Source organism: Fistularia commersonii, chromosome 25, assembly GCF_037954325.1.
Source record: "Fistularia commersonii isolate RoL2024-O1a breed Wild chromosome 25, RoL_Fcom_v1.0, whole genome shotgun sequence".
Classification (NCBI taxonomy): domain Eukaryota; kingdom Metazoa; phylum Chordata; class Actinopteri; order Syngnathiformes; family Fistulariidae; genus Fistularia; species Fistularia commersonii.
Window position 1 is genome coordinate 3713615 of NC_141308.1, and position 17343 is coordinate 3730957.

A 17343-nucleotide genomic window follows, 5' to 3' on the forward strand; every position below is an offset into this window, starting at 1 on the left:
TGCTGGCTATCGATGCAAATTCCAAAAGTGCCAAAATAGCTGCTTAATGCTGCAAGGCAGTATTGTAAAGACCTCACACACTCACCTTGTTATTTTTTTTTTAAAGGTTCTTGTAAACCATCTTTTCCAAAAAAGATTTGATCATTTTAATTTGCAATAATGAGATGGTGTTGTAGACCTCTACAGTAGAGTATAGATTACAACTGATAAGTTTTCATGGAGGTAACTATTTGATAGAGTGAATTGTTCTTTCCCTTCACGTTGAGGACTGTACACAGCAACTGTGATAATGACTGCTACTGACTTTGCTGGCAGTAGTCAATCAATTTGCAAAAAGTCATGACAGATGTGACCTGGCTAGTGCTCCTTGCTCTGTATAGATGTAATTGTTTTATGCGTACCTGACTAGAAGTATCTTCAGCTGAATAGTCTGCTCATGAACGAAAAAAAAAATATTAACTAAGAAGTTGAGTGTTAAATGTGAGTCTTTAAGCCTATTTTAGCATTTGAAATGTAAAAATTGAATTTCTTCAATTATATGAGTATCTTATGATGTCTTCCATTTCTTTAGGACATGTGTGTGGTGTGTGGTAGTTTTGGCCTTGGTGCAGAGGGCCGTCTTTTGGCCTGTGCTCAGTGTGGCCAGTGCTACCATCCATTCTGTGTTGGCATCAAGGTATGTCCACTGTGGAATGCACAGTTTATAAAATTTTGCATTATTCTATAGCACATCACAGTGTACAGACTAAGCTACAATCACCTCATTTTTATTCCCTCAGATCACTAAGGTGGTGCTCAGTAAAGGCTGGCGTTGTCTGGAATGTACAGTGTGTGAAGCTTGTGGCCAGGCCACAGATCCAGGACGCTTGCTGCTATGTGATGACTGTGACATCAGTTATCATACCTACTGCTTGGACCCTCCCCTGCAGAACGTTCCCAAGGACAGCTGGAAGTGCAAATGGTGAATGCTTTTATTAAAAAAAAAATGTATCTTGTAAATTGCAATTGCAAACAGTTTAGTTTAAAAGGATTTTCGGAAATGTCTTATATATTGAAATCAGAATTAATTACCGGTACTGCATTTAATTTTTAATCGTGTCAAAACTATTTAGTAGGACTTGCTTCAGCATTTTGAAGGTTTAGTTCGGTTTTTCAAGGGTTTTCAGTGTAGTTAGTCTTCATTATGTTCTTAAAGTAAACTGTTGACTGAACTCTCATCTTACCTGTCTCCTGCAGGTGTGTGTCATGTACACAGTGTGGTGCCACCACTCCAGGCCTAAGGTGTGAGTGGCAGAATAATTACACCCAATGTGCCCCCTGCGCCAGCCTTGCAGCATGTCCCATCTGCCTGGTTGACTATATTGAAGGCACTGTGATCGTGCAATGCCGACAATGTGACAGGTGCGCAAAGGTTTTTGAAAAGCTGTGACCAAAAGAAACCTGACCTTTATTATTGTTCACAAGCTTTATCTTTTTCTAAACTTGCTCTCCTATCTACAGATGGTTTCATGCCTCTTGTCAGGGTCTCCATTCAGAGGAAGATGCTGAGAAAGCTGTAGATAACAGCTTTGATTGTACAATGTGCAGAGCTGTCAAGACCACTAAAGGTGCAAGGACAGTGATTACTATAGAATGTGTTGAAATTTTGTGGCATAAATATACTGTGCATGGGATATATTTAAGGAGCTTGGAGATTGTTTTTTATGTTTTTACTCTCTTTCTCTCTCTCTCTCTCGCTACCCCCCCCCCCCGTGTATATTCTGTGCTACAGTAATGACCAAACCGAGAGATGCCATTGAACCTGTAATAATGACTCAGATTGTCACAAAAGCTAAAGAAATGGGTAAGTAAAACGGTTTCTAATCAATGTAACATCCATAACAACATATATATAGAGAGACTATTTTAGTCATGGGACTGATGTGGCTCTAGAGATGGCAAGTACAGAAATTCATGGACCCCAGAGGATGAATCCTACGGACTTCGATGAGGCTCTGACCTTTCCTCTAGCACCACCAGCAGGTCATTTTTTTTCAATTATCTAATTAAGTATCCATCCATCTAAATCACTTGATGGTTTACAGTAAAGTTTTCATTTATTCACTAATGTTCCCCAAAATATCTATTCTAATGGCTTTGACCTCTGTTTTCTAAGGCATTTTACCTTTACCCCGGAACGACTGAAAGATGATGTGCTTTCAGAGCATAGTTCAGTATTTTAAAACTATTGCTCCTCATATCTTGTGTGATGTCAAAATGTGTATTCTGATTAAATATGTAAACAATAACATACTTGAGATTGTATGATCACTCATTACACATTCACAGGTATAGATGGTTAAAAAATCAAGTTAATCAGTAATTTGGAATTTTGGGTGCTTATCAGCCAGCATTTAAAAATGGAAATCTTTTCACCTTTGCTAATTATGGTACAAAATTGCCAGGGGTGTGTGTGCGCTTGAGTTTTTTACTTGTGTTCATGTTCTTGTGTGTGTGCAGAGGCCATCAACCATCAGTGGCCCCTCAGAAATAACTTGCCTTTTTTTAACCCTTCTACATGGATCATAATATCTGTGTTTTATAGACATGATCAAAGGGCTAAATTCCCTTACATTTCCATATTTCCTGCTTCTACTATTTTCCCACACTCACTACCACTGCTCAATTTATAATTTAAAAAAGGGTAACTTTCACTGTTCAGTCCCTAACAAAAATGCTTTACCAATTGTTAAGATGATGAATAATTTTGGTGAAACCATCATTGTGCCTAAATTCAGCCTCACAGAGGCAAGAAACTCCTGATTTGAGTCTTTCTTTTGTCAGTCATATAGCTCAACATTTTATTTCCCTTTCTCAGATCTGTCGAGAACGTACACCCAGGATGGTGTTTGTTTGACAGAGTCGGGACTTTGTCAGCTCCAGAGCCTGTCTGCCACAGCATCACGACGCAGAAAACCCAAGCCCAAGCTGAAGCTGAAGATCATTAACCAGAACAGTGTGGCTGTTCTTCAGGCCCCTGTAGACCACCTTTCAGAGCACTCTCGGGATGAAGATATGGAGGACACCCGAGGTACTTGCGTTCAAATAAGTGTCTTGTTTTTCACCCCAGAATTTTTTCATTCAGTCTGAAATTGGCTTGGACCATCAAGCTTGTCTTCTCAAGTCATTATGCAATTATCAAATGACTTTTTGTCATCTACAGTTGCATAGTTAACACTTTAAAAAAAGGTGAAACTGAAATAAATTCACTAATTTGTTAAGATCAAACATTATTCACCATTTATAAGTGTAAATTCTGAATTTTATCCTTAGGGGGTCCGGGATGTCTATTTAGATGTGGAATAAAGGTTTAAAAAAAGTCACACCAGAATTAATGGACAAATGAAATGGAACTTGATTTCAATCAGGCTAATGTCCTTCCACCGGCTGGGGTTCAGATAAAATTGACCCTGGCAGTGTGTTCAGGGAGTTGGGCCTGCTTAGAGTGTTCTCGACCGCAGGACTGTCACTCATCATCAAAGCTTTCTCTGTCTAGCCGAGACTGAGCTCCTAGATTGTGAGGGGAAGTCTGACTCAAGCCTGGAGCGAGAACCAGCAGAAGATGACTCCAAGGGGGCCGATGGCAGCAAGAAGAGGAAGAGGAAACCGTACCGGCCGGGTAGGGCTCCTGATTGAAGGAGACAGCTCCTTTGAGGCGTAAAATGGTGCAATACATGGCTGACTTTGTAGCTGTAGCAAAGAACTGCCGTCTCAAGGCCTCTTATGTACAGAAGGCTCATGGAGTGTTTACTCACTTTCTAATTAAAAAAGTAGACAACAGAATTGCCTTTTTTTTTTATTCGATTCAAAGTGTTCATTGTCATATATACATTCTGGAAATATGTTTCCATTTACAATGAAATTCTTATTTTGCTATCCACAGTGAAGTCAGATAGGTAGACTCTAAACTAAATGACCCTTATATCACGTCTCACCTCATAATTGTGATCAAAGCAGGATTTTAAATGTTTTTAATATTAATCAGAATAAATGAATAACCTCTGCTTTCCAGGCATCGGTGGGTTTATGGTACGTCAAAGAAGCCGTCCAGGCCAAGGACCAAGCAAGGCTAAACGTTCTTTGTGCCGAAAGGATTCCTCTGGGTCTGTGACAGAGACTCTAACTGGAAAAGATGAAGGTCTGTGCAGCAGATTTTACACACACACACACACACACACACACACACACACACACACACAAATATTGCAGCAGTTTGAGTGACCTGTATCTATATGCATTAAACCTGTCGATGGACATATAATTTGGTGTTGTCATAGTTGCAGGATGGACAGAGGCACTGCCTGACATTCCTGTTGATGAGACACCTCCTGGACCAGAAGTTCCAGAAAAAATTAAGAAACGCTACAGAAAAAAGAAAACCAAACTGGAGGAGGCCTTCCCTACCTACCTACAGGTTTCTTCTTTTAATCTACCTGCTTAGCGTACAGCATGCTCAATAAATCAGTAATGTGAAATAAATGAATACATAGATTTTACGAGTAAATATAAAAATATGCTATAAAGCTATACAGCCAGGTTTCCAGGTAAGTATCTTTTATAGACCTTTCTAATGATAGTCCCTATGTTTTTACATGTTCCACACAAAATATCCACCCTTTTTTTTTCTTTGATTGTCAGTGCTCATCTAGTCAGTGAAGATGCCACACTTTCTAGAGACAAGTACATTTCATATTAATTACATCATATTTTAAAAGAAAAATTAAGTAAGGAAAACCTTTGCATGAGTAATCTGGTCTTTATTTAAGATATTTCATTTCAAATATTTGTTGTAGATCTATGTAAGCTTTGCACTCATATCCACAGTTATCCACAGTGTTGCACCCAAGCTTTATGTAAATTTAAATATTATCATATGACCATCCACAAAGTTAAAAAATTAAAGCAGATTTTTACTAAACCACCTACAGAACTTTGGTGCAGTTTCCCCTTTCACGAGTGTCTTTAAAAAATAAAAAAGTAAGAAGGAGCTCTGTCTCAGATCGCACTATTTACTGGTTCTTGTCTTGGTTTGAGTTTATATTAAAACAATAAATAAATTAAATGGAGATGACTTCCAGCATCTAAGTGTCACCTTGTATCGGCCAAAACATAGTCTTGTGAAGTGCATTAAGCCGCAGGCAGTGGTGTTCTTCATCCCAAAACAGCAGGGTGAGTTCATTCTTATCTAAGGGTTTAGTACACTGAAGCACATTCCATTAATTATTGAAACTGCAACACATTGGGCTTTTAATGTCTTTTTGCTGCAGGGAGCTGCAGTTACATGTCTAAGAGGACAGTAGATGACTTGTAGGTATGAGTGGTTTGGGATAGGGAGATGCTGACAGAAGTGAGGTTGCAGCATTATGACTGATCATTTCATAGCCTATCGAGTTCATGTCTGAATTGTTTATATGTGGATGCTGGATTTCCAAAAAATGTAGTCAGGTAAGGCAAGCCGACAGACCTTGAGAAAAAAGTGTTAACCCAATACTTTTTGTGGTCATGTTCAGGAGGCTTTCTTTGGTAAAGATCTTCTGGACAAAAGCAAGCAAAACAGGCAACAGGGAGTGGAATCAGGCTTACTGGAAGGACAAGGCCAACTGGAGAGGAAGCGCCCCACCACAAGTTTCCTAGACCATTCTTCAGATCCGTCATACACTGCCTCAGCATCATCCCTCCCTACCAGACCAGCACGTATGTACACCGTTTCTAAAGTGTTATAGTGCCAACAAAGTAATGAGTGGTTCTAAAAGTACATAGAAAAAAAGTCGTAATTCTTTGTAATTGATATCGTGGTGAAGAATCCTGATACTGAGCTCTATATTTTAGTGGCTGATGTAGAATTTTATTGTTTAATGCATGTATCTCTCTCACTGTTAGTTTTTTTTTTTCCAAACGCTGCCAATTTAATTCTTGTTAATGCAGTCACACGACAGATGAGTTACATTTCATCCTTTCATTCTAAACAAAAATTCTCCAAAAATCCAAAATATTTATTGACTGCTGGTTATCTTAGGTCAACTATGACTTTGTGGTTGTGGATCCCTTCATATTATGGGAGAACAGTAGATTTCCATCAATTTTTGAAAAATTACTGAAGTGAAGGTTCTGTGTTCATCCTCACTGCAATCTGTGCCTTTCTTGTCCACTCATGCGCTTTGTGATAGTTACTCTGCATTATTTTCAATTTACTGAAACTCCACTTTACCATGCGCCAGTCAGACTGATCACATGCCATCATAAGCAATGGGTATAACTCTGCATATATTGGTAAAAATAGACTAACACAGGACCTTTTGCTCAAGCACAAGCATATCAGAATGTTTTAAAAAATAAAATTTGCTATTACTGAACGGTTGCATATGCAGAAGCTAATTCCTACTTTATGAAGTTGGCTGTATCTAGCACTTGCTTAAGCTTTTTGATGTGATGTCACACAAACTAATCTTTAAGGAATACCATTTTTGTGCAATGGCATTTGAGCTACCCTTTTCAGACACTCTACCCAAGGCCTGGGAAGTGTTTCTTCATTAGATATGTGGCCGTCTAACACAGCGCTTTAACTCCATCTTAAAAAAAAATCTTAATATTTGAAATGAAAAACTGGAATAGTTATAACTTATTGCGTACATAGGAAAACCCACCACCAGACAGGTAAGTCATCATAAATGGTGTATCAATGAGTTCTGACTGCAGATGTGACTTAAAAAGCTCTTTATTTACTTATTATGAGCCTCAGTCTTCAGTCTTATTTTTTATCAGTTGTGGTCTATGGCTCAAAAGCCTCTGTTAAAAGGCTATTATTATGTTGTGTTATCACCATCTGTATATGAGTAGCAGACACGACAGGGTAGAACAGATTGTTTTACTTGTCTATGTAGAAGAGACAGATGGAATCATTTAGTGGCTCATTTAAAGACTGATAATTTCGTGTGTACATTATTAATTTTCTTATTGCACCGGCATTACACCTGTGTCTTGATGTAGTGTTTATAAACAATAGTACTTTATGGTTGGACATTCTCAATGTATAAGGGACTAGAGTTACCTCTGTCTTTGAATGTGCCTGTTGGGGAAATGGCAATAATAACACATTTAGCAGAACATTGAACTCTGTATTGTCTTTCTTGCAACTGACTAACTCATGGCCAATTGCCATCATATATATATATATACACACACACGCACACACACCGGTATATTAGTGGATTAGAATGGAACCCTGCAGAGCCACATCTTCCTCCTCCTGTTTTGATGGACAAGATTGACAAACCAGCCCTTTGTCTTTCTTGTCATACAAAGTCTTAGCTCTGTTACCAGAGGGAGGGTGCCTTCTCTTGGAAAAGGTTTATCCTCCAGGTAGAAGAAGAGCTTTGTCCCTTTGCCAGGATTTGCATTGAAATTTCTTGCTAGCTAGAAGGGAGAGTAGAGGTCTTGTTTGTGGCTGCATGCTGCTTGTTTCCTCCCGGAGACGGTGCGCCCTATGGGCCTGAGCAGGCACATTGTCTGACACTGCTAGAGTGAAATTATAGATTATTTGAAAGGATGCTGAACAAGATGAAGCTCATTAAGTATTTTTATTTGAAGTTGATGGTAATTTGTTAACGTCTGAACTCAAAATTTGATTAACACATTGAACTTTCTGAGGTGACGTCTGTTTCACCTTGTAATTTTTGAAGGGCAGGAGTCGACTCATACTCGGGAACACAACACAAATTATGTCTCACGAACATTTACATTTTGGTGGGATTTATAGCTGTTTGGACATTTCTTTTGGGTGCGACAATAGCCAGAATACACAAGTTTTAGATTCCCTGTATGACTTTTGTCAGATATTGTTCATAGTCTGCTTTACTGTTCACTTTATAAGAAAAACAGTCAAAGCTTGAGTCTGTATTGCTGACCAAAAGGATGTTCTGCTGCCCTGAAATAAACTAAACTGATTCCAGTCCAGAAATATGTTGGTCTACAGTGAACACAACTTCAATAGTGTGTCAGAACTGCTCTGTCTGTCATGCGTGCTGCTACACTTTCTGTAAAATGTTAAAATAGTTGTTTAATGCTGGAGGGGCTATAATGACTGGGACCACATTTGTGCATATGGAGGAGGCATGTACCATTCAGAGAATGATTTTTCAGTAAAGGATTTGCCTATGTGTTGATACCACCCACATGTCTCAGTTGAACACGGTGTGTGCATACGAGCGACGTGTACATGCATGCACATGTGTTTGAGCAAAGAAAATCAATTTTCTGCATCCAGCTCTATAAGGAGGTAATGGAACTGGTTATTTTGGCAGCTGCCACAGATAAATCCAAGCCCCCCTGTTTACCAACTGCTCCAGACAGATTTGGTTCTTTATTCCAGCAGATGAATCACAACACACCACATTTCTGTTTCTGCCTCTACCAGGTAAAGTTAAATTACCAATTCAGACCTGCAAGGGCTCTTTCTGTGTTCCTCAGCCCAGCGTAGAGAAAATAAAAATATATTGTGCAGTTCAAAGTCGTCACATAGTACTTTCTTTGTCATTTTAACCCCCAAAGTCTGTTTCCATATCTCAATCTCATGTCCATTCAGCATCATCATCAATTATGATTTGTGACAGTTTGGTTTTCTTTTTTTTTTTCTTTCTCCCCCTCCCCCATTTAGAGACCTCTGAGGAACCATTAGTTGATCTTTCTGATGTTCTGAACACTGATGCAGACATCTTGGGAATGCTCGGAAAGCCAAGCAGTGACTCGGGTGCGTCTTATATTTAACAGGGCACTCACAGCAACAAGAATGTTATAGTTCACCTAGCTGTGGGTTTCTTAAAATATTTTATCCCAGTTCGAAATGCTCCTCAGACAGCAAATATTTTTTTGCATCACTAAGTGTTTTATTGTCATATTATTCAACAATACTTTTTACCCATCTTTTCTTTTACCTTTTGTTTGATTGTGTTGACCCGGATTTGTTGTTTGTTCTGTTTTCACAATTTTTTCACTCATTTTATCTGGTTTTGGGTTCTTGTAGGTCTTGATTTTTGCCCTTTCCAGGTTGACAACTCACCTCCTCCTTTTGGTAAGGGTGCTATGACCTACTAATCCCCTTGCTTTAATGCGTCTTTACTCTCTTGCAGTGTGCATCTATTTGAGTCTGCATGTATACAAGCTCCTTCATACTTGCTTTTCTCAGCCTTTGAAATTCTTCTAACATCCATAAATTTCTCAGCACTTACCTAATGCAGTGCACAGTTTTACTTTGTGTACGGTGTATCAATCTTTGTGAGCTTTCCAAATCCATCTCAGCTGTTGCCGTGTTTTAAGAGATAAGTGAGCTGTAGGACAACAGTTAAAAAGAAAAGTCAAGGTCATCCTTGAAATCATGAATTTTTCATCATAGAATCCATTTTTTTCTGAATGAGTGGCTTCTGATCAAAGAATTGTTTTCCACTTTCCAGTGACAAAAATAACATTCTTCGCTCAAACCTGAGGATATGAAGCATGAAAGAAATCCCCTCATGTTTGTATTATTAGAGTAACCCTTTTCCTTACATGAACAATTATGAAAAAAAATCCTATGGAAGATTCTTCATGCCCAGGGCAGAGCAATTTTTAAGTATTTGTCCCCTGAAAATATATTTAATTTCCAATTAAGAGAAGGATAGCAGGATTATTTTCTAGAGTTTTGGTAAACTTACACCAGTAGTAATTCCTTATCACAGCAATCAGATGCTGTAGAATTCTGTCGGTCATTGTTAAAATAAAAACTCTGCTACTTTCTGTAGCAGATTACTCTGTCGGAACCATGTTGTCCCGAGATTTAGGTTAGAAATGCAGAATTGAAGATAAATTCAGGACATTCAAAATACTGAAAAGGTTTTTAACATGTAGAATCTACAAAGAATTTTGACAAAGTTATTATCAATGACTGTAGTTCATATCCATCAATAACATTTTGCACTTATTATAGTGCTAACCTAGCTCAGTGTAGGATTTGGCTCACCTGGCTGCCTGGAGAGCAGCTTCCCTGCATCCCTTCCACACACACATTGCACGGAATATGCCTCATGCATGAAACACAGTTTGGTTTAAAAAAATGTGTGAAGAATTTAATTGCTTGGGTTGGATTTACCAAGAGTTGAGGTGTTTTCAGTTGTCCAAAAGTTAAATCAAAGTGTAAGCTAATATACACATATTTGGTTTGATGCAGTGAAATTATAATTACTATAAAACACCGTGTGAGAATATTTATACAAGTACAAGAAAACAAATACACATGTACACATGCATACATACATAAATACATACATACATACACAGAGACACACACACACACACACACAATGTATGTAGGTGTACTGTATATACATTTATTGCTTTTTGTTTTACAGATACACACAAATTGACGTTCTTCAGTGACTCATTTCATTTTTTTTAACATCGAAGCCCATCCCTTTGTTACCTGTTAAATTAGACCACCAAAGACAGTATATACGATTGGGTCTATTTGTTTAATTCTTGTCTTCAAAACTTAATATTTTGTAATCTATAATTTGTTTTAAGAGGAGATGATCAAAATGACCCAGTATATCAATATAGAGGACAGACCTGGGGATAATCTCAGAAGAAGCATATTAAAAGACAGATTTTGATTGATCTAGGGGGATGGAGCCAGATTCATTTTACAAAATATGTCACAAATGCTGTTTCAGTTATTCATAATTTTCAACCACCTGAAGACAAACATGGTCATGTGGAGGAAGAAGAATGGGTAAAATTGAGGACCATTGGGGTGAAAATGTCATTATCTCTTGTCATTCATCATGCATTTTAGCCCAGCAATTATACTGCTCATGATTAAAAAACGCTATTTTCTCTCCCCAATCAAAACTCAACTGGGTAAAGTTTCTGTCCTCAGAAAAGGAGTCATTTGTCTTTTTGAGGCATTTTGTTTTCACTGCCTGTTTATCTCTACCTGTAGTAGCGTGTGGGTTTATATTTTGCAAAAAGCATTTAGGTCGACTGCCCTTACACAATATTGGTTTACTGGGGCATTGCATATTGTTAATTTTAATTGTGTGCCTAGAATCTAAGATTAAGCATAATTGATACATTTATTTGCTGGATTGTGAGCAAGCTTGATGAACTACCTGCTATTGTTATATTCATGTAATTGCATTTGTCAGTTCCAAATAATAATAATTAATCCTTTATTAATCCCCTCGGGGAAATTGATTCCTGCAATTAACCCATCATGGATGAACTATGAGCAGTAGGCTGCCGTCCATCAGCTCCAGGGGAGCGTGGCTCAGTGTCTTTCTCAAAAACATTTCAGTGTCTTGCTCAAAAACACTACGATACACTAAAAGGAGCTGGCAATCGAACCAGGAATGTTCACTTAGACAAAGCTCTACCTCCTGCGCCACGCCGCCCCTTATATATAAGATAGAAATAAGAAAACAGTCATGCGTGAGGCCCTATACTTTTAAAGTTGTCCTGTTATTCTCTTACTGTATGACCATTCAGCTTATTTTTTCTCCAATCCCAATGGTTTAAACCAAAATTTGTTTGAAACCTATTTTCACTGTACAACCTTGTTCTCATCTGCACTGAACTCTTTTTTTTTTTCTGATAACTTTGAAGACCCTTTGTATAGCCAGCCTTTTGACTTTTCAACACAGAAAATACATCAGTGTAATAATATTAACAATAATTCCTTAGTTATTAAGCATGCAGAACTGACGATCAAAATCAAGATATAGCATTTATTTGTGTTTGTGAGCTTTTCCAACTTTGAAAGAACTAGAAGGTGAGATGTTACGGTGACACAAATAGTGGTTTAAAGTTTGATCATAGTGGTATGTCTTTTATGGTGTTTAATAGACATCAATGAAAATTCTACAAAATAATGGATTGCTCAAAGCATTCATTTCATGAATAAAGTTTTGTATTTTTCCAAAAGATTAATTTGAACAGGTTGTGTTACACTTCCCAAAACAAAATTTGCACATTGAGAAACTAATGTGTTGCTTTTGTGTTTTGAATGTGTCCCACAGCCTCTTAAGACGAACATATTCTCACTTAAAATCTACATTTATTATCACACATTTGATGGGGTCTCTTCTTTGCACAGTATTTGTCGATTTGTGAAGGTTAATTTAAGTATGACCATGTTCATTTCCACAGCTGGTCTGGATATTGGGCCCCTGGCAGACAGTTCCCCAGTGGTGCCCCAGTCTCAGGGTGGCCGGAGGACACCACGAGCCCTCCCAGAAGAACCTCTGGATGGCATTCTTAGCCCAGAGCTAGACAAGATGGTTACTGACGGTCAGTGAGGGGGACTAGACCTCAATCTGTCGTGAAGACACTTTATTAATTTGTTTAACTCACTTGGAATTAAAGTCCAGAAACATTCTCAATTTCTTTTGTTTATTTCAGAATCAATCCTCAGCAAGCTCTATAAAATTCCAGGTTAGTAGTTTTATCACATCTTGAAAACATTGAGGCTATGAGGCTCAGATGTTTCAGACCACCATTTTCCCTTCCTTTCCTAAGGCAATACATTTTTGATATTTTACCAAAGTCCCTCCAAAATTTTAAAGTTGAATGTATTTTCATGATTTTACCTTAATGTGTATACAAATAACAGAATATCTTCATGATTACATGAGGGCACACAATTCAACTTAATTTGAAATTAATGTATTTCAGATTTTACTTCTAATTTGATGTGTATTGCTCTTAAAATGTGCTGTTTGGTTGTCTTGCAGAACTAGAGGGGAAGGATGTAGAGGATCTCTTCACAGCAGTCCTAAGCCCCAGCACAAGCCAACCTCCTCTACCACCACAGTTGCCTCACCCTCAGGGAGCACGGCCCCTCCCTGCAACAACTGGTACTAGTATTCCTCATCCCAATGCAGGTAAATCAATGGTCACTTTGTCCAGACTGCTGTAGGTTTTGACTCTTATTAAAAAAAAAATCTAATGTACTTTCTGAACATTATGCGCAGGCAATACCATGTTTCCAAGAATGCCAATGATCAATGGTATGATGGGACCAAACCACCGCTTCCCTGCTAATCCAGGTGCAGCTTCCTGCATTACAGAAAATTTCTCCCCCCTCAACCATATGCCTTTCAACGACAATCCAAGGTATTGCACCACCAGCTTCATGTAACATAGATTTGTAAATTTGTATTTCCACTCCCTAAAAACTATTTTTTAAAGAGTGCCTCACAAGTTGTCATTCTTTGTATGCCAGGGATAGGAATTTTAGTCAGATGCCAAGAGAGGCAGTTGGTCCATGGCCATCCCCTGCCCTTGGCCCTGCACCCCCTGGATCTTTACCTGAGGGGGAAACTGAAGCCATGTCAAATGCCCAAAGGAGTACTCTCAAGTGGGAGAAGGAGGAGACCCTTGGAGAGCTAGCCACTGTAGCACCTGTCTTGTATACCAACGTCAATTTTCCTAACCTCAAAGAAGAATATCCAGGTAGGCAAGATACGAATGTAATTAACTTTGTCCAAATGACTGTTGTTCCAAAGTTTTTATCACCATTGGGGTATTCATTACACAACTCAAACACATATGCTCTATAAGACTTCTTATATGACTGTCTTCCTATCATTTATTCAACAGACTGGTCAACCAGAGTAAAGCAAATTGCGAAACTTTGGAGGAAAGCTAGTTCCCAAGACAGGGCCCCATATGTGGTAAGATTGCTTCTACTGTTTGAGATAATTTTTTTGATGACCTCTGAAATCATTAAGATTTTGTTTAATGTCAGGGGTCAAACTGTCCCTGCAAGTTGCACTGGTATATGAGTATGTAGAAGGCACACTCCTGCATTGCATCTGGCCCCTTGCAGATAAAATTTGAACTCTGTCCATTCACAGATAAACCAACAAACACTGCAAGCCCTGCTCATTGTTCAAGCTCACTATAGTCTAATTAAGTTAATTAGAAGTAATTTTATCTGGCTGATGCTATTGTCAGTGATTTAGGTTCAATTTTAAAATGTGTCAAAAATGTAATATTTGGGGGGAGATTGCTGTTGGTTACAGTTCTGGTTATTGTTATTAAATGTCTGTGGATGCACATGCAATGAACAATCAGACAAAGGACATGTCATTGGAAAATGGTCTCACTTGATCCTCTGCTCACAACTCATGGATATACATAAGACCAGACAAATAAACTGACTCTAGCCCTTTTGCTATCATCTGGCCTCTCATACAAAAGAAAGAACACTTAATCTATTGTGACTGCTTAAAATTGGATACACTGCTGATATATATGAGGGGACATACGGTTTGTCTGTGTGTGTCTTTGTATATGTATGTATTTATTTAGATATAAGAGTTGAGTTTTCTGGTGATGCTGAAGTTTTTATATCACAGTAAGCTCCTATGATTTTGCTCCGTAGCAAAAGGCAAGAGATAACCGAGCAGCCCTGCGCATCAACAACGTCAAGATGTCGAATGAGACGGCGAAGAGGCACCATCCACAGCAACAGCCCCCTGAGGTGTTTGATCCCAACATACCACTAGACACAGAACTGCTGTTTAAAGACCCTTTGAAACCAAAAGAGTCAGAGCATGAACAAGAGTGGAAGTTTAGACAGGTAAGAGTGTATGCAATGAAGTCAGCGAATGCAGCGGCAGGTCCACTTTATATTAAGACAGCTAAGAGGTGGTTTAATAAAAGCTCCCTAAGCAACTGCACTATCCTCTGCATTAACCCTGATGACATTGGTGGTTAGTAAATCCAGTTCATTCTTGGCATGAGACAGATATTTCATCCTTTTTGAAGTCCAACACCACTTCTCACTATGTTTTTTCAACAGCAAATGAGGCAGAAAAGCAAACAACAAGCCAAAATTGAAGCCACTCAGAAATTGGAGCAAGTGAAGAATGAGCAGCTTCAGCAACAACAGCAGCAACAGCAGCAGACCAATAGCCAGGCAGAGGGAGATGGAAACAACAGTGGTAACCAGAGCCCAGCCTCCCAACCAAGCAATGGAAGCACATCCCCAATGCAGCAAATAAACTCTAAAGATAGCTTCGCCAGGCCACACTTACCGGGGACTCCCACATCAGCTCCAACAGAAGATGTGTTCTTGCGACCACCTCCTCCGCCCCCATCAGGCCCATCCTCTCAGCCTCAATCACCCCAGGTATTCTCACCAGGGTCCTCTGGTTCCAGACCTTCTTCTCCATGGGACCCATATGCTAAGATGGTTGGAACGCCGAGACCCCCAAATACATGTCGCAGAATGCCTGTGGAATCTGGTAAATCTCCCACTTCCTTGATGGAGCAGCAGGACAGGGGGAGGCCTTCTCCTGCTCATGAAACTTTTGGCTCTCCAACATCCATGAGCAGTGATCCCTATGCCAAACCTCCTGACACCCCAAGGCCATCTGGTGAAATGGATCCCTTTCTGAAGCCCATGGGTCCACCCAGGGTGAGTCAGACTGCTCAGGGAAGACCCCCGATGGGTTCTCCAGGCAGAGATCCTTATTCCAGGCCTATGATCAGAAATGAAGCCTATCAGCGTATGGCCCAGAACAGAATGATCTTGTCTGATCCTTACTCGAGGCCTTTACTAACACCAATCCCTGGAAGTAATGAGTCTGGCTCTGTTCCACTGTTCAAAACTCCGATGCCTCCTCCTCATCCTCAGGATCCCTTCAATCGACAGAGTCAACATTCTCAAGATAGGTTCCCACAGAGTCAGCAGAATGACCCCTATTCTCAACCCCCACATACTCCAAGACCATCAGGGAATGACAATTTCACCAGTCCTCCTCGAATGAGCCAGCATCACCCACAGGCACACCCGTTTGCTCAACCAGGACCAATGACTCCAATGTCTAGAAATCCTTATGCTCATGCACCCTCCACTCCAAGACCAGACCACTTCACATACGACCCTTTTGCTCAGCCTTCTGGTCCAAACAAGCCAGTAAATGATCCATTTTCTCAGTCCCCAGGAAACACACGTGCAATTAATGAACCTGGTCATCAACCACGTCCATTTTTTGAGCCATATGCTCGACCTCCTGGCACTCCACGTCCACATGACAATTATAGTCAACCATCAAACAACCCTAGCCCATCCTCAGATCCTTACGCCCAGGCACCTGCTACTCCTCACCCCACAGGAATGAACCAGTTCTCTCATCAGTCACACCCTGTCCAGAGGATGTCACCTTCCCATGCTGTTGACCCATACGCCCAGCCCCCTGGAACACCCCGTCCCCCTGTATTAGAAAGGTTTTCCAAATCCCCAGGTAGCCAAAGGGGGACAGTTGAGCCTTTTACAAGTACGCCTGGATCATCAAGGCCTTCAGGCAATGACTTGTTTTCCCAGCTTGGGACACCCAGAACAATGATAAATGACATCTACACCCAGCCTACAGGGACCCCACGCACTATTCCTGATGGGCTAAGTCGCCAAGGTCTAAGGCCAGGGCCATTGGGTACCCAAGACCCCTTCTCTTCATCTCAAGGCAGACTTCAAGAGTCCTTCCCTCATCCCAGCTCACAGACACCAAAGCACCCAAATGTGCCTGAAGATGGATTCACTCAATCACCTTCCAGAAGGCCCAGTCAGACTCCTAGCCATGAGCCATTTGATCAAGCTCCTATGACTCCTTGTCCGCAGTCAGAGAAAATGGAAAATAAAGATTCAACATCTGTGGGTAACAGCGAAATTGCCCCTGTAGACACAGGCCAGCTGTCTAACAATCCACAACTGACTGGTGTTTCCTCTGAGGCTCAGTGTGTTGCTGCGGCAGAAAATGAGGAAAGAATGAGACAGGTATATTATAACTGCCATTTTTTGTTTTTCTATCTGATTTTATAGTATGTATACCTTTTTAAAAGATTTAAAAAAGGTAAATTCCAAATAAGGAGTTGAATGACCACATTTCTAGCTTATTGGTAGTCTTGTATTTAACTTGAGGGAATGTGAATTCTTCAAAAGAACCCTTAGAAAACTTTCTATTTCTGCCAAATCATATTGCGTATTTCTATGTGCATCTTTTGTAAGTTCTCAATTTCTATTATATTGACACTTGGTGCATAGATTAGGTCATATTTCAGTTTCCTGCCTGCTCCCGATATTTGTCTTGTTTTTTTCCTCTTGTAACAGTGGCAACACATTCCTGGATAACAGCAATTTTCATATGTATGTGGTTTATGTGGAAGAGAATACAGCATACGGGGTCTCTAAATTTACATACATTTCTAACTTGTAATTTAAAATGGCAGTGCTTCCCTTCCGTTTTTTTGTCTATGCACGTTATATATAAG

The 17343-nt window shown here is 39.7% G+C and overlaps 1 protein-coding gene across 3 annotated transcripts in view; it reads left to right on the forward strand.

The window, feature by feature from the left end:
- kmt2cb (lysine (K)-specific methyltransferase 2Cb) overlaps positions 1 to 17343 on the forward strand; it is a 71186-nt gene that overhangs the window by 38920 nt on the left and 14923 nt on the right. For 2 of the 3 annotated variants that reach the window (XM_086171884.1, XM_086171886.1), the window contains exons 17-37: positions 572 to 676; positions 780 to 961; positions 1237 to 1401; positions 1501 to 1607; positions 1772 to 1843; positions 1933 to 2022; positions 2858 to 3070; positions 3536 to 3658; positions 4052 to 4177; positions 4317 to 4453; positions 5550 to 5733; positions 8693 to 8785; positions 9059 to 9106; positions 12214 to 12354; positions 12466 to 12498; positions 12798 to 12947; positions 13038 to 13179; positions 13289 to 13518; positions 13666 to 13739; positions 14453 to 14650; positions 14873 to 16849. In XM_086171884.1, coding sequence (XP_086028010.1) covers positions 572 to 676; positions 780 to 961; positions 1237 to 1401; positions 1501 to 1607; positions 1772 to 1843; positions 1933 to 2022; positions 2858 to 3070; positions 3536 to 3658; positions 4052 to 4177; positions 4317 to 4453; positions 5550 to 5733; positions 8693 to 8785; positions 9059 to 9106; positions 12214 to 12354; positions 12466 to 12498; positions 12798 to 12947; positions 13038 to 13179; positions 13289 to 13518; positions 13666 to 13739; positions 14453 to 14650; positions 14873 to 16849 — 4590 coding nt within the window. The remainder of the gene's footprint in view (positions 1 to 571; positions 677 to 779; positions 962 to 1236; positions 1402 to 1500; positions 1608 to 1771; positions 1844 to 1932; positions 2023 to 2857; positions 3071 to 3535; positions 3659 to 4051; positions 4178 to 4316; positions 4454 to 5549; positions 5734 to 8692; positions 8786 to 9058; positions 9107 to 12213; positions 12355 to 12465; positions 12499 to 12797; positions 12948 to 13037; positions 13180 to 13288; positions 13519 to 13665; positions 13740 to 14452; positions 14651 to 14872; positions 16850 to 17343) is intronic. The other variant, XM_086171887.1, reaches the window with a different exon arrangement.